Below are 24,489 nucleotides of genomic sequence, written 5' to 3' on the forward strand. Positions count from 1 at the left end.
AAAAAAAAAAAAAAAAAACAAATTTGAGTAGAGTTGTAGCTTTAGTTTACAACCAAATTTGTTGCCAAACTTTGTTCAAAATTTAATTATGTTGGTTCTAGAAAATATAGGGTAGTCACAATTTTTTTAAAGGATAAAAAAAAAATTAAAATTTATATATAATAATTAATTTTTCCCAGGTCAGGGTGGTCTTGTTAGTTGTGACCACCTTGCCTTCAATTTGGAGCCGCATCTAAATAGACATCCATATAATATTAACAAACTATATACCAAGACAAATATATAAAATCATTTTATCTTGATACATTAATATGCAATCATCTATCAACAAAGATTTAAAAAAAAAAAAAAAACACAAAATAATATTGTTTCTTAATACTGGACTACCTAGGATTTTTAAATTTTTTAAGTTATATTTTTCTTAAGTTTTTTTATTGAGTAGTTTCTAGGTTGATTGGATGAGAGAGGAGCCTATGGTTTTGGAAGAGGGGAGCCCAATTGCAAAAATGAAAAATATAACTAATAAAAAAAAAAAAAAAAAAAAATCTTAGGACCAGTCCGTCTTATGCAGCTAAACGTATTCACAAAGCGGCATGCATGCAAGGAAGAGTTTCCAATAATTCTGTCCACACGCATATTTTGTGTTTTCCTTGCAAACATTATATATAGCCTTGTAAACAAGTTCAACTCTGAGAGACCTAATTTATATGAAAAATTATCCTCTAGCCTATTGACACATACCACAAACCATGATCACTAGTCCTAGTGAAATGATGTACTGCTACCTATTTCTCATTTGGTTAATCACTGCGATCTTTGCACACTCCTTCATTAAATCATGCTTAAAATCTCTGCCAACAATCCAAAACCCTCCGAGCCTACCAGCCCTGTACTTCAAAACCCAAGACATTAGTTTCTCTTACAGGCCTGAATTTGGCTCCTCAGAATACTTCATCTATAGGGAGTCACGTTTTGTCATGACTCAATACGGTGACTATGGGCGGTTCATGAAGAGGCTATGCATGACTTGGCTTCTTGCAGTCCCACAGCTCAACCACACTGTTGATATATGCGAAGAAGAGGTTGAGAAGCTTGTGGAAAGGATAACAAAGAGTTCAAGCGATGGAAAAGCATGTGATTTGAATCACGAGCCAACCACCTTAACAAACAACACGATATGTAGAATGGCAATGAGTATGCGGTGCTCAGGGACTGAGAATGAGGCTGAGGAGATACATATGTTGGTTAAGCAGTGTTTAGAGTTGGCAGGGAAACTAACTGTCGGGGATGCGTTGGGTCCTCTGAAGATGTTTGATTTCTCTGGAGATGGGAAAAGGCTTATATATATGGGCGTTGGGACAGTTTGATAGGCTGGTGGAGAGGATCATGATGGAACTGGGAACATGAAGCTAAGGTCATGAATGGTGGAGCAGGAGATCAAAAGTGAGATCTGATGGATATATTGTTGGAGACACAAACTCACAAAGAGTCCCAAGTGCTGCTTTCTTGCTTGTGATTTTGTTCACAACTTATGCTATGCTTTCTTTTGATTTTTGGCTTTGTTTAACAAATTATTAGTATATATTTTAATACCACTAGCTCCTACAGAGCTATATGCTAAAACAGACTTCCCTTTATTCATTATCTGCAGGTGTAATGCCATAACAAATTTTATAAGAACTTCTCCCCCCCAACCCAAAAAAAAAAAAAAAAAAAAAAAAACGCAAGCCAACAGCCACCAGCCAAGACCCACAAATCAACCCTCAACCACCGCAGCCCATCCACCACCAGTTGCAGACCCATCAGCCACCGCCAACACCGCCATAAGACCCAGCCGCCGAAAACCATTGTCGTCCACCCACCGCTGCTGAGACCGAAGAGCAACTGCCGTTGCTGAGACCGACACACACTGCTGCTGTCAAGGTCCGAGACAAGCAGCCATCGCCGCTGTTTGCGCCTCCTTCACGCCGCCACCAGTGTCAGTCCCCTTCACCGGCAGAAGACTCTCATTACAGAGAATTTTTCTTTTCAGTTTTGAGTCCGTGTTTGTCTCTTTAGTTTCTACTTTCTATAGTTTTTATTCTGTAGTTTCTTTCAACCTTTAAGTCCGTGTACTGTATTTTATTATTATTTCTTATTAAAAAAAAAAAAGAAAGAAAGAAAGAAAGAAAGAAGAAAGATAATGTGTTGTTGCTGCCAGCCCATTTACGTATGGGCCTTACATTGCTTTTCACATATTCACTTTGTCCACTTAGAACCACTCAATTGAAGAGCCAAGCCCGTGACTATCAAGTGCAGTAAGTTGGCCACTGACAAGGATACAATTCTTACTCTCTTTTTGGTGGATTCAATTTTGTCTCATTGAAAAATAATATCTTTATATTTTTTATGTGCATGTCTCACCATATCCCATTGGCCTACCCATTTTGTGCTTAAGTTAGTTATTTTATTATTTGTGCTTTCTTTTAGTACCCATTCTAAAACTCAAAAAAAAAAAAAAAAAAAAAAAAAAACCCAATTTCTTTGAAATATCTGATTCTCATTATTAATTGTGGAGCTTATTGGAATTTGACTTTTATTTGGGTTATCTTTCAATATTGACAATACTGTCACTACTTGACTGCAATTTATTCCTATACTTCATTGATCTAATCCCTACATGCACTCTTGCTTGACCTTAATTTTACATTGAGAATTGGTTACCTAAGCTTTTGTGAATCTCAATTGCATTCATAAATATAGTGTGCATGCATCTACGTAGTAGTCGCATCATGTCAAACTCTGAACATCAATCCACTTCTAAGTCTAGGCCCTCCTTAGAGCAAACCATAGAAGAACTAGCAAAAAATGTCCAAAATTTAATGGATAGGGTTGGGCAAATTGAAGTATCTCAACGAGAGACCATTAACCATGAAGGAGATAACATGCTTAGGCAACATAACTTCAGTTACTTTAATAGGGCTCCAAACTTTGAACCTGATCACTATAATCACAATGGCCCTAGGGATTTTGATGATAGGATGTTTAAGGACAAGATAGAAGCACCCACCTTTGATAGCTGCCTAGACCCATGGGTTTTCACTGATTGGCTGCGTCAAATGGAGAAATTCTTTGACTATTACCATTGGGCTGAAAACAAGAAAGTGAGGTATGCTAGGATGAAGTTAATTGGAAGAGTTGACCTTTTCTGGGAAGACTTTGAAAAAACCCTTAGGCGACGACGTGAGCTCCCCATTATTGATTGGCTTGAGATGAAGAATGTACTCTCAAGGAATTGTGTTCCTTCAACTTATAGGAGCTCCCTTCTTGAGGAATGGGATCGCCTAAAGCAAGGCAATACTGCTGTGGCTGAATATATAGAGAAGTTCAAGGAGTTTAAGAGACGAATTCAAATAGTCGAGGAAGAGGTTGTTACACTCAATAGGTTCAAGAAAGGTTTAAATGCTAGCCTATTAGGAGAGATTATCACCCGAGGAGTCACTACCTTAAGAGAAGCATATGAGCTTGCTAGGAATTGTGAGTTAGCATCCAAATCTATCTTTTGGCGATGTTCTGAGCCCTGGAGTGTTCCTACCAACCCTCAACCTTTTGGTAGTAGATCTAGACTTGCCTTACCCCTTAAGGTCAACCCTAATAGTACCCCAATAGAAAAAGAGGACAAAGGAAAATGTATGGTCAATGAGCCTTCAAGATTAGGCTCTCGCCTCCAATGCTTCAAATGCAATGGGGTTGGACACATCGCAGCTAGGTGTCCCTCTAGGGCCCTTGTCATTCAAGAGGGTGATGAAAAGGTTGTAGATGTTGAGGAGCTAGTATATGATCCAAATGTTGAAGGAACCCAAGATGTTGAGGCAGAATGGGAAGATGATCCTAGCTACCTCGCATGCATTAGAGCCATTTCTCCCTAAGTTGATGACTTCAAGGACTTTGGTGTCCCTAGAGTGAATGTGGTAAGGTGCGCTTTGATAGAGCAGAGAGACACTGGTGATTGGTGAAGAAATGCCATCTTCCTAACTTACACTAAGTGTGGAGACAAAACTTGCAAGGTTATTATAGATAGTAGGAGTTGCATTAATGCGGTGTCCTCTAACGTTGTTTCCTGCCTAGGCTTGAAATTGACCCCTCACCCTAACCCATATAGAGTTTTTTAGGTGGATACTTCCTTTATAGCCATCAAAGAAAGATGTGTTGTCCCACTTCAATTCCTTACCTACAAGGCTGAAATATGGTGTGATGTAATTCCCATGGATGTAGGGCATATTATCTTAGGTAGACCTTGGCTTTATGATTTGGATGTCACCTTCTATGGGCAATCCAATTCTTGCTTATTTATGTTTGAAGGTAAGAAGATTATTCTCAATCCTTTAAAACCTAAGCCAATCGACATGAGCAAGAAGAAAGAAGCACTAAAGGCGAAAGACCTGAACATCATAAGCCCTAAGGCATTCGAAAAGGTAGCAGTTCAAGAATCTATTGTATTTGTCTTAGTTGCCAGGGAAGTTCATGGAGAGACTTGTGAGGAGCAACCTGAAGAAGTGAAATTAGTGCTCCAGGAATTTAAGGATGTTTTCCCTGAGGAACTTCCCGATCATTTACCACCCATGCGTGACATACAACACACCATAGATTTGGTGCTTGGAGTGACCCTACCTAATTTGCCACACTATAGGATGAGCCCTGCAGAGCATGCTGAGTTGCAAAGGTAAGTAGAAGAACTACTTAGGAAGGGTTTTGTTCGTGAGAGCATGAGTCCTTGTGCAGTCCCTGCACTCTTGACCCTAAAGAAAGATGGAACTTGGAGGATGTGTGTTGATAGTCGTGCCATCAACAAGATTACTGTGAAATATCGTCGTTTTCCTATCCCTCGGTTGGATGACATGTTGGATATGATGGCTGGAGCAACGATCTTCTCTAAGATAGACTTGAAAAGCAGCTATCATCAAATTAGGGTTCATTCTGGTAATGAGTGGAAAACTGCCTTCAAGACGAAGGATGGTTTATATGAGTGGATGGTCATGCCTCTTGGATTGTCCAATGCTCCTAGTACCTTTATGAGAGTGACGACTCAAGTGCTCAAGCCTTTTATGGGGAAATTCTTGGTTGTGTACTTTGATGACATCCTTATCTATAGTAAATCTAGGGAGCAATACTTAGACCACCTAACTCAAGTTTGTACTACCCTTAGGAAGGAGAGTTTATGTGGCAACCTCAAGAAGTGCTCTTTCTTCACCGATAAAGTCGTTTTCTTAGGTTTCATAGTATCCTCTGAGGGAGTTTCTATTGACCCCCAAAAGGTTCAATCAATTGTGGAGTGGCCCGAGCCCAAGAATATCTATGAAATTCAAATTTTTCATGGGCTCGCTTCTTTTTATTGTCGATTCATTAAGGGGTTTAGTACCATCATGTCCCCCATTACTGACTGCACGAAGCAAGGGGAGTTTGTTTGGACTAAAGCTGCTACTAAGGCTTTCCATGAGGTAAAGCAAAAGATGACTGAGGCACCTGTCATGCGTCTCCCTGATTTTACCAAGCCTTTTGAAGTGGAATGTGATGCCTCAGGTATTGGTATAGGAGGAGTACTTAGTCAAGCGCGCCACCCGATTGCTTAGGAGATACATGTGGTGAAACATAGGGCGGGAGTTGAGAATAAGGCCGCTGATGCACTGAGTCGAAGGGTGTCTTTGCTATCTGTCATGAGTGTTAATGTTACTGGGTTAGAGCGATTTAAGGATGAATATGAGTCATGCCCAGATTTTGGGGAGCTTTACATTAGCCTAAGTAATGCCCCATGGCCAATCCTGGATGATTATACCCTTCGAGATGGTTACTTGTTCAAAGCCAACCAATTATGTATCCCTCGGTCTTCAGTACGAGATTTCCTAGTTTAGGAGATACATGTGGGAGACCTTGCAGGTCACTTTGGCCGAGACAAAACAATTGAGGAAGTGGAACGTCAATTCTATTGGCCTGGTCTTAAGAGGGGCATTGCTAAGATAGTTGGTCAGTGTTGTACCTGTCAACTAGCCAAACATCACAAGCAAAACACTGTCCTATACACGCCTCTACCTGTGCCAGACCGCCCGTGGCAGGATGTGAGTATGGACTTTGTGTTAGGTTTGCCCCGCACCTTTAGGAAGCATGATTCCATTCTAGTAGTTGTTGATCACTTCTCTAAGATGGCTCATTTCCTACCCTGTTAGTAGACCTCTGATACTTCTAAGATCGCAAAGCTCTACTTTGATGAGATTGTCAAACTGTATGGTCTTCCCAAAACCATAGTGTCTGATAGGGATGTTTGCTTCATGAGTTATTTTTGGAAGACCTTGTGGAATTTAGTGGGCACCAAATTGAAATTTTCCACAGCATTTCATCCTCAAACTGATGGTCAAATTGAGGTGGTTAATCGTAGTCTAGGCAATCTCCTTCGGTGTCTAATGGGTGAAGCCAATAGGAATTGGGATTCAATTCTTCCTGTAGCCCAACTTGCATATAATAGCTCTGTCAATAGGTCTATAAGCGCTAGTCCTTTTGAGGTTGTGCATGGATATACACCTAGGAAGCCCTTAGATCTTTTGCCCATGTCCCCACATGTTAAGGTGTCTGAGTCTGCTGAGGCATTTGCACGACATATTCATGATTTGCATAATGAGATTTGCAAAAAAATTCAGGCAAGTAATTCTCAATATAAAATTCATGCTGACACTCATCGGCGTTATGCAGAGTTTCAGGTAGGGGATTATGTCATGATTTGGATTCGACCTGAACGGTTTCCCTCTGGGACCGTTAAAAAATTGCAGGCTCGTAGTGCCGGACCATTCAAGGTATTGAAACGAATGGGCCTAAATGCATATGTCATTAACCTTCCTCATGATTATGGTATTAGCTCCTCCTTTAATATTGAGGATTTAGTTGCTTATAAAAGCCCTACAGCTATTCCTGATACCCCTTTTTATGAGTCTTTTCCTAATCCTATTGATGCCCCTATTCCCACCCCTTTACCCTTAAATTTACCTTATGCACATTAAGAATCTATTGATGCTATTTTAGATGAGCAGATTGTTTCTAGCAGGGATGGAGGAGTTCACCGTTTCCTAGTTTGGTGGCGAGGGCAACCAGATTCTGATTGCACTTGGATTACTCGAGATGAGCTACAGCGACTGGATCTTGACTTGCTGGAGTATTATCAGAGCTCTTCAGATTTCCACTTGACGGGGTTGAGTTCTTCTCACCCGGGGGGAGTTGGTGCAGACACGAGGTACAAGCCCCCAATTACACGCACGTATAGGAGAAAGAAGACGGCCCAACCTGTGGCCTTATGGATGGAGCCTATCAGTTACTGGGCTTGAGTTTAAGCAAGCTCAGACATTTAATAATTAGGGTTTCTTTAGGGTTTCTTTATGTCTTATTGTTGTTAGCTATTTAAACACTTTTTGGGATTATTGCAAGATAGTTTTGAGAATAATTAAAAAAATGTGTGTTTTCTTTCAATGGTGCCGACTCCAGTTTTGCTTAGTACTGACTCCAAGCAATTCTTAGGTGCTGACTCCTAGGGTTTATTTTCTTATTCTATTGTTTTTGTGGTTGTCCTACGTCACAAGTACTTGTTTAAATGACTCAAATACATTAATCTAAAATCTTCATTTTCATTCAGGATCAAAAGGAGGCATTGACCATGTTGAGGAAAATGGTAAAAGAGAAAATGAATTCACCTGGAAAACATGAAGATTTGCTTGATCAAGCCATAAATAACATGAATAAGGAGAAATTCTTATCAGAAGATTTTCTCGCCCGTTGGGTTTTTGGGATCTCATTTGCTACCTTTGAGGCGATTTCAACAGCATTATCATTAGCCCTCAAGTTAATTGCGGACAATCCAGCAGTTTTACAAGAGTTGACTGTATGTGGATGTAGAACAAATTTCTTTTAGCACTTAATTTTGTGTATGGTAATGTTGAAACATTGATGATATATCATATATTAGGCCGAGCACAAGGCAATTCTCAAAGCCAGAAAGAATCCAAATTCCATTCTCACATGGGATGAATATAAGTCAATGACTTTTACCCTTCAAGTCAGTTACAGAATCTCAAAATATTCTCTGTTTGTGGTGTAGAGGATTCCAATTATCTCATAAACATAAAAATTTTGTTGTATGAAATTACAGGTAATCAATTTTTCGGATCGCAAATGTTTCTCCTGGTTTACTACGAAAAGCACTGAAGGATATAAAATTTAAAGGTATGCTCTCATATGCGTATATTTGGTTCAGTGTCTTTATATTCGGTTACAAAGTGTAAATGATTGGCTAAATGCTTACCAGGATATACAATTCCGGCTGGTTGGACCATTATGATTGCAAATTCTGCACTTCAATTAAACTCAAACACTTACAAGGATCCACTTGCAGAATTTTTAATGGAACCAGGATCTTGACCCATCTGTTGTATCTAAGAATTTCATGCCTTTGGAGGAATTAGACAATGTGCAGGGGCAGAGTATACTAAAACTTTCATGGCTATCTTCCTCCATGTCTTGGTCACCAAATATAGGTAATTTGTTCCCCTTCGTAGTGTCACTTACATGGGGCTTGAGCTATTGCCACAACAAGATGATCACAAACCTCGTTGTGGTAGGATATTATTTCCTATTAGTGACCTCTTAAATTTTTATTTATGTTTTGGTGGACAAAGGTCAAGGGAGGAAAAATTGCTCGAAGTCCTATTTTGATTTTTACAGATGGCCTCCACATTAATTTTTCTAAGAAGAACAATATACAATTTTAAAGAGTAATCATCATGGAGCAGGCGTCATACCATAAAATTCTATCACGTCTATTTAAAAAAAAAAAAAAAAAAATCCTATTTCATGCAAAATAACAGGATGTTCTATATTGAGATAAAAAGTTCCGGTTTCATGCAAAATAATTAGATACTCTATTTTTATTTTTGGTATTAATGTTCTCTCTCTCTCTCTCTCAATGTATTTGATGTATGAGTAAGGAAACATGTTTTATGTTTCAACTTATGTGTTTTTTTAAGAAATATGTGAACTTCTCAATTCTAATAAGTTGTTCCTAAATTTTGTTGAATTTAAATTTCATTGGAAATTCTTTTGGATGAGATTATCTGAAGAGAAGGATTTTGATTTAATGTTTTGGTTTAGAATTTAGATTTCTTTAATAAGGTATTGAAATGTACCATTTTTTTATGAATAAAATTAGGGTTTTGTTTCAAGTTCTTGTTGAGTTCTATTTGACAACAAGGCAACGTAATTGTAGTGAAGAATTGCACTACTCTTCTTTTTTTTTTTTTGGATGAAAAGGATTACACTACTCTTGGATAAAAGAAGACACGTTGAAGTATTGATGTTGAATACGATTGATTGTTTACGGGTAACCCTCCTTTTATATATATAAGAGGATGTCGTTTTATCCATTAAAATCCAATAATCCTACCATTATTGTCACATGTAGTATTAGTGAACAACGTAATTTAATCAATCCTCAGTATACAAGTTTTTTTTTAAAAAAAAAAATATATATATATATATATATATATTATAATTCGATAAGTATAGCGCGAGAGAGGGGATTTGAATTCTATATGCCTTGAAAATATCAAGTAGTGCCAATCAATTGAATTATAAGACTTTTCACCTTAATATATGAGTTAAGTTTTCTACTTTTTTTTTTTACCACTTTTCCTAAGATTCTTATGACGTTGTTACTAAATTTTGGCTTGTAGGTGGCATAATGTAAATTGTAATTGCTAATGCCACTAAAATATTAATGGTATACTTGAGGACGAATTAACGTTGAAATCTCGAGATTAAGTAACCCCTATTACACACTTTGTTGATTTAAATTCTTTGACCCGTGTCACCATTTCTACACCCTCCTAAAAGGATAGACCATTGCATTATAGAGCTATAGTCCTCCACATATGGTCCCATGGTCTGGGCCTTGGGATGAGACAAATCCAAATGGAAGTCTAGGTGGGCATTTCATGCAGTTAGATCACTCTCATCAGGTGTGCCAAATATATTTAGCATTTGGCACACCAAAAGTTACTGTTTAAGCTTCATCATATGTTGTAAATGTTCTATAATTATAGAACATGCTACAGAATTGTCTCAAATATGAGACAGTACGGACCAAAATGCCATTTCTGTATATTAATTTTTTATTCAACATTTTCTCTCTTCTCTCAATATTTAATTCAACTTTTTCTCCCTCTTCTCACTATTTCCTCTCTCTCCAGCCGATGCTCTCTCTCTCTTTCTTCTTCAGATCACCCTCCCTCACCCTCAAATCAGCAGCGATCAAGCCGCCATCACCGATCAAGCTGCCGATCACCAATCAAGCCGTCTCATCGTTCTACGTACGCCATCGTTCAACGGTACGACGGCCTCACCGATCAACGGTACGGCGGCCTCACTGATCAACGGTAGACCATCGTTCTCGCCATCGCCACGCCGATCTCGGGTTTGTGCCGGTGGATGTGGATGTGGGTTGGTGGATGTGGGTTTGTTTGGTTCGATGGACGTGGGTTTGTGCCAACCTCTGTTGTTGTGTTTTTTTTTTTTTTTTTGAGGTGGCGTTGGTGGATGTGGGATTGTGCCGGTGGTGGCTGTCGGTGTTGTTGCGGCAGTGGCCAGTGGCCGTTGTTGTGGTAGTGATGGTTGTACTGTTGTTGTTGTTGCCGATGATGAGAATGATGGAGAGAAATTAATATATTATTTTAATGAATAATAAATATTATTTTAATATATAGAATTGAAGTATAGAACATCTGATAAATGACACTTTGTAAAATGGTGTGTTAAAATGATAAAGTAGGTTTTTGGTGTTGTAAAATGGTATTTTTTATGAGAGAGCTGATGGGAATGCTCTAAAACTTTCACTTATTGGCTGGAGACAAGGACTAATAAGCCATTTGTCCGTCATCCAAATGGACTGGAACTTATATGGCTACGTGCAAAAATCTACACCCTGCTTATGTATGAACTCTTGATTGGATACCACAATTTATCTATCTCATACTACAAATCCAATCCTAGCGACATGTCTATTTTTATGGTCAAAATTTACATTCTATTTATGTGTCAACTCTTGATTGAATTCAACAATTTCATATGAGTCCGCCGCATATACTTAAAAATGTTGAAATCCAATTAAGAGTTGACACATAAATAAAATGTGGATTTAAGTGTGAGAAATTGTATCATTGTATGTTCTTTGCATTACTAAAAAAATGAGACAGAGAATTTTTGTTTAGATGAGTTGTTGAATTTTTGTTTTTGTTTTTTTTTTTTTTTTGGTCCATTTAAAAATTTGTCTGTTTTATCCGAACATTAGATTACATCAATCCTGGTAAGGAAAATTCTGATTTCCAGTATCGGCAGGAGTGCTGATAAGGAAAATGTAAATCCATAACGCTGGGAGTTGCCTTGTATTTATCTCACCAATCACCATGCATGAATCACACGTAAAACACCATCTCTATCAGCAAAATATAGGATTAATTTTCTGCATTCCTTATTTAATTCCTTTCAAATCCAACAGTTCTCAGCAGACTTTTTTTCATTTCTAATATCACATTCATTTCTGGAGTAGGATAGAGCGAGAGCTTTACCAACAAACCACGACTTGCTTCAGAGATTTGTACACAATCTTAACCATATTCTATACAAGAAAGGAGTTAAAAATGTGGATAGAGGGATTGTGTATTGTTGCAGTGGTTGTCATATATTTGACTTATTGGCTAAACAAATGGAGCAATCCAAAGTGCAATGGAGTCCTCCCTCCGGGTTCTATGGGCTTACCCATTATTGGAGAGTCCTTTCAGCTGAACGTTCGCAGTTACTCTCTAGATATCCACCCATTTATCAAAAAGAGAGCTCAAAGGTAATATGCAACTGATTGTGTGTATTTTTGCAATATTTAATTTGTACGAATTTAATTATATATGTATCTTAAATGGATCTTCAATGTATTAGCTAGCTAGAATCGGTCACATGTATTCTCCTTCTCTATTCTATTTTATTTAAAGTTATACTTTCTATTACTCTCTTGACTGATATACCATTTTTCAAAAAGAGAGCTCAAAGGTAATATGCAACTAATTGGGTGTATTTTTGTAATATTTGTATGAATTTGATTATACATTTATCTTTTATATTATATATATAAACACACACAAAAATGCTATAACAATAACAACAACAAAACTTTAATCCCAAAATTTTTGAATTGGTTATGGATCTTCAATATATTAACTAGGATGGGTCACATGTATTCTTTTTCTCCATTCTATTTTATTTGAAATCATACTTTCTATTCTTTTTTTGATTAATATGCCATTTTTTACTATATATATATATATATATATTTTGACTGCAATGAAATACCTTCTCTCTTCTTGTTGGGAACAACAACAGGATGAGAGAAGATTGGTATCTCAGGAATAGGAATCATAGGTGATCGTGTGATACCATTTGTGACAGAACACCGCTAATATTCCTCATATTTTTTAAATACAAATCCAACTCGTGGGACTTAACGTACACCTGCTCAACATCTTCGTATTCTAAATTCATACACAAACCTACACAATTCGGAATTTTTTAAAAATCTTTTTATTTATTGCTGGTCAAAAGTATGATCTTGTCATCTGACTTTGGTGCCAACTACTCCCCAAAAAAAAACAGCAATGGAAAACTTTGTTATATACACATTGGCTTCCTATAAAGGTAACTTAATGCTTTGTTTAGTTAGGAGAATCATTAAAAAGTCAAATGATAGAAAATATTTGTATATTCAGCATGTGTGTTTGGTATGGAGGAAGGAAAAAATGTAGAAGGATAGAGAGTAAATTACTATTATATCTTATTATATTATAATTCTGTAACATAATAGCGGAGGGGTAAATTTGTTTTTCAATGTTACTTCTTCTCCCATTTTCATATCCCAATTTGGATGGAAAAAAATGGTGAATCCGGATGAAAAAATTCCAAATATCCCACTTTCTTTCCTCTCCATTTATATCCTAACCATTTTTGTTTTCCTCCCCCCCCCCCCCCCCCTTTTTTATATTTATTTTCTCCATTTTTCTTGGTTTCAAAACCAGACTGATCAAAGAATTGAAAAAGGATTTGGTTCCTAATTTTTATGGTTGAACTGCCGTTTTTACGATTTTCACTTAATTAGGATCTAGTTCTCGTATGTTAAACCGATTAAACTTACCAATCGGATTCGATTTTTAAAACCATGCACTTTTAACCCAACCAAACATAACATAAATACTTAAGAACTTTGATGCTTCATATTACTGATGAGACAAACCAACTAACCTTTTTTTCCCCCCTTCTTAGATATGGACCAATATTTCGAACTAGTTTGGCGGGTTGTCCTGTTGTTGTATCAATAGATCCTGAATTCAACAATCACATCGCTAAACAAGAAGGGAGACTAGTTGAAATGTGGTATTTGGATTCATATTCCAAGATCTTCGCTATGGAAGGTGAAAGTAAGACAACTGCACATGGTCTTGTCCATAGATACTTAAGAAGCATTATATTGAATCACTGTGGTGCAGAGGCCCTTGAGAAAATGTTGCTTTCTCAAATTGAAGAAGTAGTTGTAAAAGCTCTGCAAACATGGTCAAGTCAGCCTTCCATTGAAGTGAAACATGCTGCTTCCGTTGTAAGTTCCAATTCTTTGATATAGACTCATTTCCTCGATGTAAAAGGATCACTTTCATTTAAACTGGATTCAATTCATAATTTAGATTAAATATTATAGTTCTAAAAGTGTATATAGTGCCATGTTATTTAAAATTTTAATGTAACACTTCGTACATTATTTTATTTATAAAATAAAATCTTAACCGTAAAATAGACTCTCTCACTTTTTAGTAAAATGGAGATCTATTATCCTGTTTTTCTAGGATATTGTAGAATTTGTTGTCTTCAAATTATAACATATCTATCTTTCCTGGACATTGCAGTTGATTTTACATTTCGGTGCAAAGCTATTGATTGGTTATGATCATGAAAAATCACCTCTGAAAATGAGTGAGACGTTCAATAATGTTCCAGGAGGTTTTATGGCGCTTCCCTTGAACATCCCTGGCACTGCATATTATAAATCTTTGAAGGTAATCACAATAATGAGAAAAGATATATTTTCTGGGAGAAGTATTTGTTGGAAATGACTTAGGTAAATTAATTAAATCTTAATGTTTATCCATTAATTAGGATCAAACAGAGGCAGTGATCATGCTGAGGAAAATAGTAAAGGAGAGAATCAATTCACCTGAAAATCATCATGGAGACTTCCTTGATCAAGCCATTAATGACATGGATACGGAGAAGTACTTAACAGAAGACATTATCATATATTCACTTTTTGGGATCGTATATTCCAACTTTGAGTCCATTTCATCAATAATAGCATTAACTCTCAAGTTACTTGAGGACCAACCTAAAGTTTTACAAGAGTTGCAGGTATTTTATGTACATGTATAACAAATTTCTTTGATCACAAAATCTATTTTATGTGTATAGTAATGGTGTAAGTAATATTGATGATGTATGATTGACTAGGCGGAGCATGAGGCAATTCTCAAAGGCAGAGAAAATCCAAGTTCCCCACTCACATGGAATGAATATAAGTCGATGACTTTTACCTTTCAAGTCAGTTTATACAATCTCAACGTGTTATCTCTTGGGGATTTTTAGAGGATTCCAATTATCTCATAAGCATAAACATTTTGTTGTGTGGAAATTACAGGTAATCAATGAAGTTCTTAGGATTGCGGCTGTTTCTCCTGGTTTACTACGAAGAGCACTGAAGGACATTGAATATAAAGGTATGCTCTCAAATGCATATATTTGGTTAAGTAGCTTTATATATATCAGGTTACAAATTGTATATAATTGGCTAAGTGCTTACTAGGATATACAATTCCGGCTGGTTGGACCATTATGCTTGCAAATTCCGCTCTTCAACTAAACCCAAACACGTACAAAGATCCACTTGCTTTCAATCCATGGCGCTGGAAGGTATTTAGTAAGCAACTTTCCTAGGGGAAAAGGATGATTCAACCAGTACTTATTACACACTTTTTCCTCATATTATTTCTGTTCATTAGGGCAATCTCCTTGACTGTTTTTTCTTTCTTTCTTTTTAATGGAACTAGGATCTTGACCCATTGGTTGTATCTAAAAATTTCATGCCTTTTGGAGGAGGAATTAGAAAATGTGCAGGGGCAGATTATTCTAAAGCGTTCCTGGCTACCTTTCTCCATGTTTTGGTCACCAAATACAGGTAATTTTCTCCCTTAGTACGAAGTCTGTCTTGTGCTATTGCCCCCACAAGCTAGTTAGGGGTTAAATTATGAACCAAAACAATTTTATAATTCAAGATTATACTAACATTCAAAACTAAATTAATATATGAAAAACAAAATTTGCATTATACAAACTGAAATCTATGTGTACTATATATTAAAAAATTAAAAATTTCAAGTGGGTCATGGGCCTCATGGCCCCAATTGGTCATATAGTAGTTTCTTCCTTGACTATGATCAAGACCAAGTTTGTGGTAGGATAATACATATCAGTGAGTCAGTGACATCTTGAATTTTTATTTATTTTTATAGGTGGACAAGGCTCGAGGGAGGAAACATTGCTCGTAGTCCACTTCTAGGATTTCCAGATGGCCTCCACATTCGTATCACTAAAAAGAGTAGTTAAAAGACATTCTTATTTCTTGCAAAATAATAACTGGATTTACTAATAAGATATTCTATATTTAGATGAGAAGTTCCGATTTCACTAAAAAATAATTGGATACTTACCCAAATGTACCAATATTTTCTTGGGTTACAATGTATCTTTATTTCATGTGCTTTTCTCTCTCAAAATTCCAGTTTGCAATGTATTTAATGCGTACGTATGTGTAAGGAAGCATGTTATGTGTTACAACTTATGTATTTACTTTGAGCAATAAATGGACTTCTCAATTTGAATAAATCGTTCTTAAAGTTTGTTGAATTTACTAACAATTCATAGAATTTGAATATTTAGTTTAATTCACTATAATAAAAAATGAAATATTAAAAAAAAATTTCTGACAAAATTTATAGATTGATTTAAGTGTTACTAATTCCTAATGTGTTGTGTGGTTTGAAGTGATTATGTTTAATTTCCATCAAAAAGTAGTAGAAGAAGAAGAAATGATTAGGTTTAATATGTTATTGGAAAATTTATAACACATGTATTTTTGTCGGACCAAAATCCTAGAAACATAAAAATGTCAATTGTGGTCAAAAACTTTATATCAAGCAATTTATACATATAATCTATAAAAGTTGAGTTCTCTTTCAGCTCTTTAGTTCTTCAAAGTGTCTTTTCGTATCGCCTCCAACTTTTCTAAGCTTTGTTTTAGCTTCTTAGGTGTATTTTAGGTTAAATTCAACAATATAATTATATTAACTAATGGAACCAAAAAAAAAAAAAAAAAAAAAATCATCTTGAACGACATTTAAATTCAGCCACATGGTTTATTCGTTAATTCGGTTGAATTGAATTGAAGAATGGGAAATATAACACCAAAGAAGTGAAAGAGCTGTACCTAAATTAAATTATGGTTTTTTGGGGACCTGACAATGGATGAAAGAGCCATTAAGAGGAAAGGGCATCTATAACTATAACAATAAAATAAAGGAAAAATACTAACGAGTGCTCTTAAAGTACTAGTTAATAATCTATTTAAAGAAAATTTTTATGGAAAATGAAAAAAATTAATTAATATTTTGACAACTTTTTTCATTTCCTATAAAAGTGGTATCAAAACTTTTCAAAATGGATTATTAACTAATGCCTTAAGGTACTCGTTAGCATTTCTTTAAAATAAAAACAAGAAGGGAAGGGAACATACTTATATTGAAAAAGCTAAGCTCAACAAGCTGAAGTAACTAGAAAGTAGCAACAGCCCAAAGACCTAGAGGAAATTGATATCTTATATGAATTTATATGATTTTATTGAAAAGAAATATACTGTAATGACGTACAGATCAAACTAGTCTTAATATAGCTGACCAAAGCATCATTAATAAAGAATCAAGTACTCTATGTTAAAGGATTCTCAAAAAAATAACATAGTATACCTTTGGTGCAGTGGTCACTCCACAAGTATAAATGCTTGTGGGATGTGGGAGGAGTAAGGGCTGTGATTTAAGTCTCCAGAAGGAAGCATCACATACATATATATTTAGATTAAGTTAGAGTAGAAATTCTATTTTGTATATAAAAAAAAAAAAAGTATTCTCAAAAAAATAAAAAAGCAATATTAAAAAAAGTTCATTAATTTTAAACTAAATCTCCAATAAATGTAGACAATTGGATTATGTGTTAATTTTTGCAGTGCTGGTCATATATTTTACTTACTAGCTTTACAAATGGAGCAATCCAAAAGTGCAATGGGTCTACTCCTTATTGGAGAGACCCTTCAATTGATTGTTCCAAGTTACTCTCTAGAACTCTACCCATTTATCAAAAGGAGAGCTCAAAGATACGTATCTTGTGTGTCCTTATTATTAATATATTTTTTTACAACTAGTGTGTGTGTTTTTATAGTATATATCTTTGATCTTCAAGTATGTATTTATATATTTACGTATGTATGAAAAAGAGAACTCATTCGGCAAAAAAGAAAAGAAAAAGAGAACTCATCTAGCTTGATCGAACAAGATTTGACTAAACGATGAGTAGATTTTAAAATTCCATAGAACCTATGCTTTGAATTTAATAGCTAAAGACTATACCTCTTCTTTACCTTGTGCTTTTATTAAACCTAACTAATTATAGTGGCAAAGTCATATATTTTTTTCAAGGTTGACTAATCCACCAAGGTTACATAGGATATGAAAAATGTTAGTAACTCATCCAAATAATAAAGGCAAAAATGCAAAATTCACCCTCTAAGTTTCACAATTTTTCATTTCAGTCCTCTAAATTTAGGTTTTGTCATTTCATTCACTGTTTTAAAAACCGGACCGGACTGGCCGGTCCGACCGGTTCAACTGGGAACCGGATGCCAATCCGGTCCGGTTACAAGTCCCATAACCGGTCAACAACCGAAAAACCGGCCAAAAATCGGGGTTGAACCGAAAATTAGAAAAAAAACGGTTTGATGTCCGGTTCGGTTTTTAAAACCATGATTTCATTCATTTAAGTTTCATCTATTTCCAATTAATTCTTCCATTAGTATTCTGTTAATCATTGCCGTTAACTCACCAAAACGATGCCGCTTTGAACTTTTTTTTTCTTCTTAATTTTAGAAAAATGTTAAATCAAAAAATAAAAAATAAAAAACGAAATTAATCCCCAACCCACCCCCCCTGAATCTGAGAAACTCAAAATGAAAGAGGGGGAAAGAGAGATCGGGAGGGGGAAGATCGAGTGGAAAGATCCATAAGATTCACAATTGTAGTACTCCATCTTCCTCTGCTCATGTTTTACAGTTGTAGTACATGGATTGCCATTGGCCGAACATGTCTTTTTGCAAGTTGCTAAGAAACTTGGTAAATGGTAAGAATGGAAAGTAAGAACTTGCAACTGGACGAGAGAAATTGTGGCTACTTTAGGTAGACAATTCATCTAACAACCTAGACTAGACTATGTATATGGTTTTGTCTTTGTTTCATCGAACCAGTTAAAGATGCAATTGCAAAGCAAATCCGTAGTTTGTAGTTTGCAAAGCAAATCCTGTTAATCCCTTACCCACTACAACTGCAGCAAAGTATATAAGCAGATCTTGTTGGACTGCAATGTATCAGGACCTCTTTGCAACTGAAAGGCATATATATTGTTAGTAAATCTTATTGATCCTCCCCCTTTTGATCTCTCTTTCTCTCTCTTTCACCATCTCTCATTCTGGGTTTCTTTGATATCGGGTGGGTGGGTGGGTGGGTGGGGATACATGTTGTTTTTATTTTTTTATTTAGCATTTTTCTAAAATTAAGAAGAAAAAAAAAAAGTTCAAAACGGCGTCGTTTTGGTAAGTTAACGGCAACAATTAATAGAACAATAATGGAGGACTTAATTGGAATAAATGAAGTTTAAAGGACTGAAATGACAAAACTTAAATTTAGAGAACTGAAATGAAAAATGGTGAAACTTAGAGAGTGAGTTTTGCATTTTTGCCAATAATAAATTATAATAATCTATTTTGAGAATTCAATAAAATCTTTTTTTTTTTTTTTTTGAGAAAGAATTCAATAAAATCTTATTCCACAATACTAATCTAGTTTAAAAATTTATAAACATGCTGTCTTTTTTTTTTTTTTTTTTTTTTTTTTTGACAAGGAACATTATGAGATTATGGAATATACTCTTATTAGGTATACCCATAAAAGAGTAGAAGAGAAAAAAAATTTAGCTACATTCTGAACCAGTTGGAGGGCTCACAGTGTGACACTGTAATTTTTATTACTTGAATTCGATCGACAAAAGAAACACGCCATTCTTTTTTCCTAGGTTATATACATAGGATATGAAAAATGTTAGTAACTTATCCAAATAACAAATTATAATAATCTATTTTGAGAATTCAATAAAATCATTTTTTTAAAAAATAAAATCTTATTCCAAAATACTAATCTAGTTTGAAAATTTATAAACATGCTGTCTTTTTTTTTTTTTTTTTTTGGACAAGGAACATTATGAGATTATGGAATATACTCTTATTAGGTACCCATAAAAGAGTAGAAGAGAAAAAAAAAATTTAGCTACATTCTGAACCAGTTGAAGGGCTCACAGTGTGTCACTGTATTTTTATTACTTGAATTCGATCGACAAAAGAAACACGCCATTCTTTATTCTTATCAAGGAAGTCAAACTCATTGTACAAGTAATTGTACTATTTCAAGGAATGGCTCAAAGTTTGACTTTATGAATGGCTTCCCTCAATATAGACTCCTTTTGTTTTTACTATACAACATAATACAAGTTCATCCTCCCCGAAATTTTATCAAAGCGGAAGGAAAAATTTAACTAGACAACATAATATATACCAAAAAATATATATATATATATATATATTTCATTGCATGATTAGTGCCAATTATTTTTTTAACAGTTGGTACACACAGATTGTGGTAGTTGGGTGCTTTAGATTAAAAGCTCCCATTCAACGAAAAGAAAGATAAGCCTCAAATTAAAAGTCTATTATTAATATTTTAAGAAAAAATAATTAATAAATTAATTTTATATTATTTTTTATGATATAATTCCTCAAATGAAGGGATAATATTTAGCAATTATTTAATTTAGATCAAACATATCATTTATGCTTCAAAAATTTTATATTATATTGAAACTAAAAGCCTATTATAAAAAATTCTAAACTTAAATCGTAGACAAAAACCCATGTTTTCTTTCTAAATATATAAACAACCTTTTGACTTCTACTCTAATTAAAAGTCTAATATCAACATCTCCAGAACAACTAATTAGTAAATTAATTTATATTATTTTTTATGATATATTTCCTCAAATTAAGAGATAATATTTAACATATATTTAATTTAAATAAAACTAAAAGTCTATCATCAAAATTTTCTAAACTTAAATATCACATAATTCACGAATCCTATCATATCAAATCATATACTATATATATATATATATATATATATATAATAATAATAATAATAATAATAAAAGTTGAGTTTAAAATCAGTGGTTGTGCCAAATGACCATTCTCCCTAATTAGTAAATTAATTTTATATTATTTATTAGGATATATTTATCAAATTAAGGGATAATATTTAAAAAATATTTAATTTAGGTAGAATTTTATCATTTAAATTTAACAAGTTTACATTATATTTAAACTAAAAGTCTATTATAAAAATTTACAAACTTTAATCTCAAACAACTACTCACGTTTTTTTTTCTTAAAAAAAAACCCATGTTTTGACTTCTACTCTAACTAAAACTCTATTATTAATATTTAAAAAACAACTAATTAATAAATTAATTTTATATTATTTTTTTATGATATAATTCTTCAAATTAAGAGATAATATTTAGCAATTGTTTAATTTAGATAAAACTTATTATTATACTTCAGCAAATTTAAATTCTAGTATTGATGTTGAATGATGATTTATTGTTCACAGGTAACCCTCCTTTTATATATAAAAAGGGATGTTATTTTAATCAAATAACATTCAATAATTCTTTTATCATTGTCACATGTGTGTGTTTGGTATCAACTTATTTAACTTTTGCAGATTTTTGTTGTTGTTGTTAAAAGTAGGCTAAAATATACATGTACATTAAAAAAAAAAAAATTAAAAGTTATACATAAAATTTAAAAGATAATTAAAAAAAAAAAGATGAAACCAAACAGAAACTATAATATAAGTGGGAAAAATATTTTAATCAATCAATCTTTAACATACGCATTAAGTTTTCTATTTTTTCTCTCTCTCTCTCTCTCTCTCTGTAGAAATACTACAAAAATACACACAATCAGTTGTGTGTTACCTCTGACATCTCTTTTTGATAAATTGGTCTCTCTCTTAATTCCTACAAATACTACAAAAACACCACAATCAGTTGCGTGTTACCTCTGAGCTCTCTTTTTGATAAATGGGTGGACATTGAGCCCGTTTGGATATAGCTGAAAACTGAAAACTGAAATTGAAAACTGAAAAATACTGTAGCAAAATAATTTTTAAATGTGTAAATAGTACCGTGGGACCCATTTTTAATGAAAAAGTTGTTAAAAAGTGAAAATTGTGGGTCCGTAAACAGTAAAAATTGGTAAAAAAGTCACATGTTGCGGTTACTGTTCAATCGCAACAGTGTTGCTACAGTAACACTGTCTCTGAAAAGCTGGGGACGCGTGAAAAAAAAAAAAAAAAAAAAAAAAAAAAAAAAAAAAAAGGCTGCAAACGTGCAACGCGGGTCTTAAACGCTGAGGCCAAATGGTCTCTTAGTGAGTAACAGGGAACACTCAAATGAATCTGAAAGGACTCTCCAATAACGAGTAAGCCCGTGGAACCTGGTGGGATGACTCTAATTTATTTAGCCGGTAAGTCAAATATATGAAATGACAACCACCGCTAAATTACACAATCCTTCTATGGCTATCCACATTTTTAACTCCTTTCTCAGAAGCAAGTGGTGGTTTGTTTGGTAAAGCTCTTGCTTTCCCATCCAGAAATGAATGTGATATAAGAAATGAAAAAGTCTGTGGAGAATAGTTGGATTTGAAACGAATTAAAACAAGGAATGCTGGAAATTCTATATTTTGATGATAGAGATTTTGTTTTACGTGTGATACATGGTGAGATATATACAAGTTTCTACGAGTCATGGATTACAATTTCCATATATATCAGCACTCCTGTTCATACAGGAATATCCATAATCAGAATTTTCCATATAGAAAACTAGAAAAAATCGTACACATCTGAATAGAAAGCTACTATCTCTTTTTTTGCTTTAGAATTTATAAATTGTTATGGCAAGTATTTGAATTTTTTTCCCATTTTAGACATATCATGCAAGTCTAGGTGGCCATTTCATGCAAGTAAAGCTTCACGTACTGGCTGGAGACAAAGAATAAGCCATTTGTGTGTCAACAAAATGGACTAGAATTTCCATTAGGATTTGTCTCTCATCCCAAGGCCTAGACCATGAGATCATGTGGAGGACATTAAGCTTGTAAGAAAGCATGCACTGGTTATCCTTTGGGAGGTGAATTGCATTCTATGCACCCACCGCTCATAGGACGCATGGGTGTGTGTGTGTGTTGTCATGCACCCGCTGGAAGTCTAGGAGTATAGAAATGGCTGCACACGGGTCTAGGAAATTAAATCAACAAAGTGTGTCATAGAGGTTACTATTTAAGGTCCTTTGGGTATAGTTTATAGAACTGAAAATCTTTTTGCTGAAAATGTAAAAAAGAAAATAATAAAATAAAATAAAAGCTAACTGAATAATATAATAAAACTTATGAATAGTACTAAAAAATGCAATAAGACTCATAAATAGTACTCAAAAAAGCTAAAAACTCAAAAAAAAAAAAAAAAAACTTCATCTAATCCCAAACAAACTCTTAATCTCAAGATTTCAACATCAATTTGTCCTCTGTACTGTTACGTGATTAGAGTCTTGTAGCTTATTTTGGTGTTTTCAATAAAAATATTCAAAATACAAATATACTTACCTTCAATTGTTGAATTATAATAAATAAAGAAAAAGTGTGCCATTACATGAAATTGGCAATTACAATTTGTATTATGCCACCTACAAGACAAATTTGTGCCGCGTGTGAATATAGCAATTATGTCATATGAATCTTAGAAAGAGTGATTACAGAGAGAGAGAGAGAGAGAGAGAGAGAGAGAGAGAGAGAGAGAGAGAGAGAGAGAGAGAGAGAGAGAGGACCTTTATATGTGTACATTGTACTTGCAATGGAAACTTACATTTTAGACAACCAAAAAAATAGCAAAAATTGGTGGAGTGTCAAACTGCCACCATGTCAAGCCATCACCCCTACCTTCAACTCGGCCCCCTGCCACTATTATATATTGTCAAAACCACTACCAATACAGGTATTTTAAACAACAAAATTGGTTTTAAATATGATTTAGTATTTTTTTTTTTTTTTGTGGGTTGATTTGGCAAGATGAGGAAAAGCAGGGTACGATCAAAGACATTTACTACCTCACTTAGAGCACTAGCATTGGGTGGTGTAAAAACCCCCCAGTTGCTATTTTAGCAACAAAAAACCCAAAATCTAGCCACATGTGGGGGGTGGTTTTTTTTTATTTTTTTTATTTTTTACCTGCTATGAATAGTTAGTTCTCATATATGAGAACCAAGTATTCACAAGGATGTAAAAATATATATTATTTTAAAGAGGAAAGATAGACAAAAAGGTAGAGAGGAAAGAGAGAGGTGGGAGAGAAGAGAGAGAATTTATTTATTTATATTATTTGTTGGTATAGTTTATATTATTTTAATGAGTTGTATGTAAAAATAGAAACTGAGATATTAGGTGAGTTGTAAAATGAGATAATAATAAAATAAATAAAGTAAGTTTTGAGGATGTAAAATAAACATTTTTTTGCATTCCCGATACTAGTGCTCTAAGAGAAGAAGCAAAAAAGCAGAGAAATAATGGAAAAGGGTTTTTGGTATTGGCTTGCATAAAATGTGTGGGGCTCTTTGAAGGTGAGCGTTCTTAGAGCATTTGCAGCAGTGGAGCTATATTGCTATATTGCTAAAATATAGCTCCACAGACACAAAACTCACGCTGCAGCAGTGGTGGCAAATCTAAAAATTTTAGATGTTCAGCTACAGTGCACATCTATAAATAGATGTGCACTGTAGCTGAAGCAAAAAAAAAAAAAATTTTTTTTATTCGGCCGGTTAAATAAAATAATAAAAATTTTCTCTCATATC

The 24,489-nt window shown here is 34.3% G+C and overlaps 3 protein-coding genes across 3 annotated transcripts; all 3 read left to right on the forward strand.

Annotated features, from left to right (window-relative positions):
* The first annotated feature begins 749 nt into the window (after nt 1-749).
* On the forward strand, nt 750-1,367 carry LOC112024192 (cytochrome P450 93A3). Its single transcript, XM_024056839.1, has one exon. The coding sequence runs from the start codon at nt 750-752 to the stop codon at nt 1,365-1,367; it is 618 nt and encodes a 205-aa protein (XP_023912607.1).
* A 2,877-nt stretch (nt 1,368-4,244) lies between these two features.
* On the forward strand, nt 4,245-4,706 carry LOC136064340 (uncharacterized). Its single transcript, XM_065765980.1, has one exon. The coding sequence runs from the start codon at nt 4,245-4,247 to the stop codon at nt 4,704-4,706; it is 462 nt and encodes a 153-aa protein (XP_065622052.1).
* An 8,261-nt stretch (nt 4,707-12,967) lies between these two features.
* On the forward strand, nt 12,968-16,046 carry LOC112007182 (cucurbitadienol 11-hydroxylase). Its single transcript, XM_024039491.2, has 8 exons — nt 12,968-13,702; nt 14,007-14,156; nt 14,257-14,505; nt 14,605-14,694; nt 14,792-14,870; nt 14,957-15,063; nt 15,201-15,328; nt 15,663-16,046. Exons 1-8 carry the CDS (start codon nt 13,316-13,318, stop codon nt 15,754-15,756), a joined length of 1,284 nt encoding a protein of 427 aa, XP_023895259.2. The 5' UTR covers nt 12,968-13,315; the 3' UTR covers nt 15,757-16,046.
* The last annotated feature ends 8,443 nt before the right edge of the window (nt 16,047-24,489 follow it).

This window comes from Quercus suber, unplaced genomic scaffold (assembly GCF_002906115.3).
Source record: "Quercus suber isolate HL8 unplaced genomic scaffold, Cork oak 2.0 scaffold_670, whole genome shotgun sequence".
Taxonomy (NCBI): Eukaryota; Viridiplantae; Streptophyta; class Magnoliopsida; order Fagales; family Fagaceae; genus Quercus; species Quercus suber.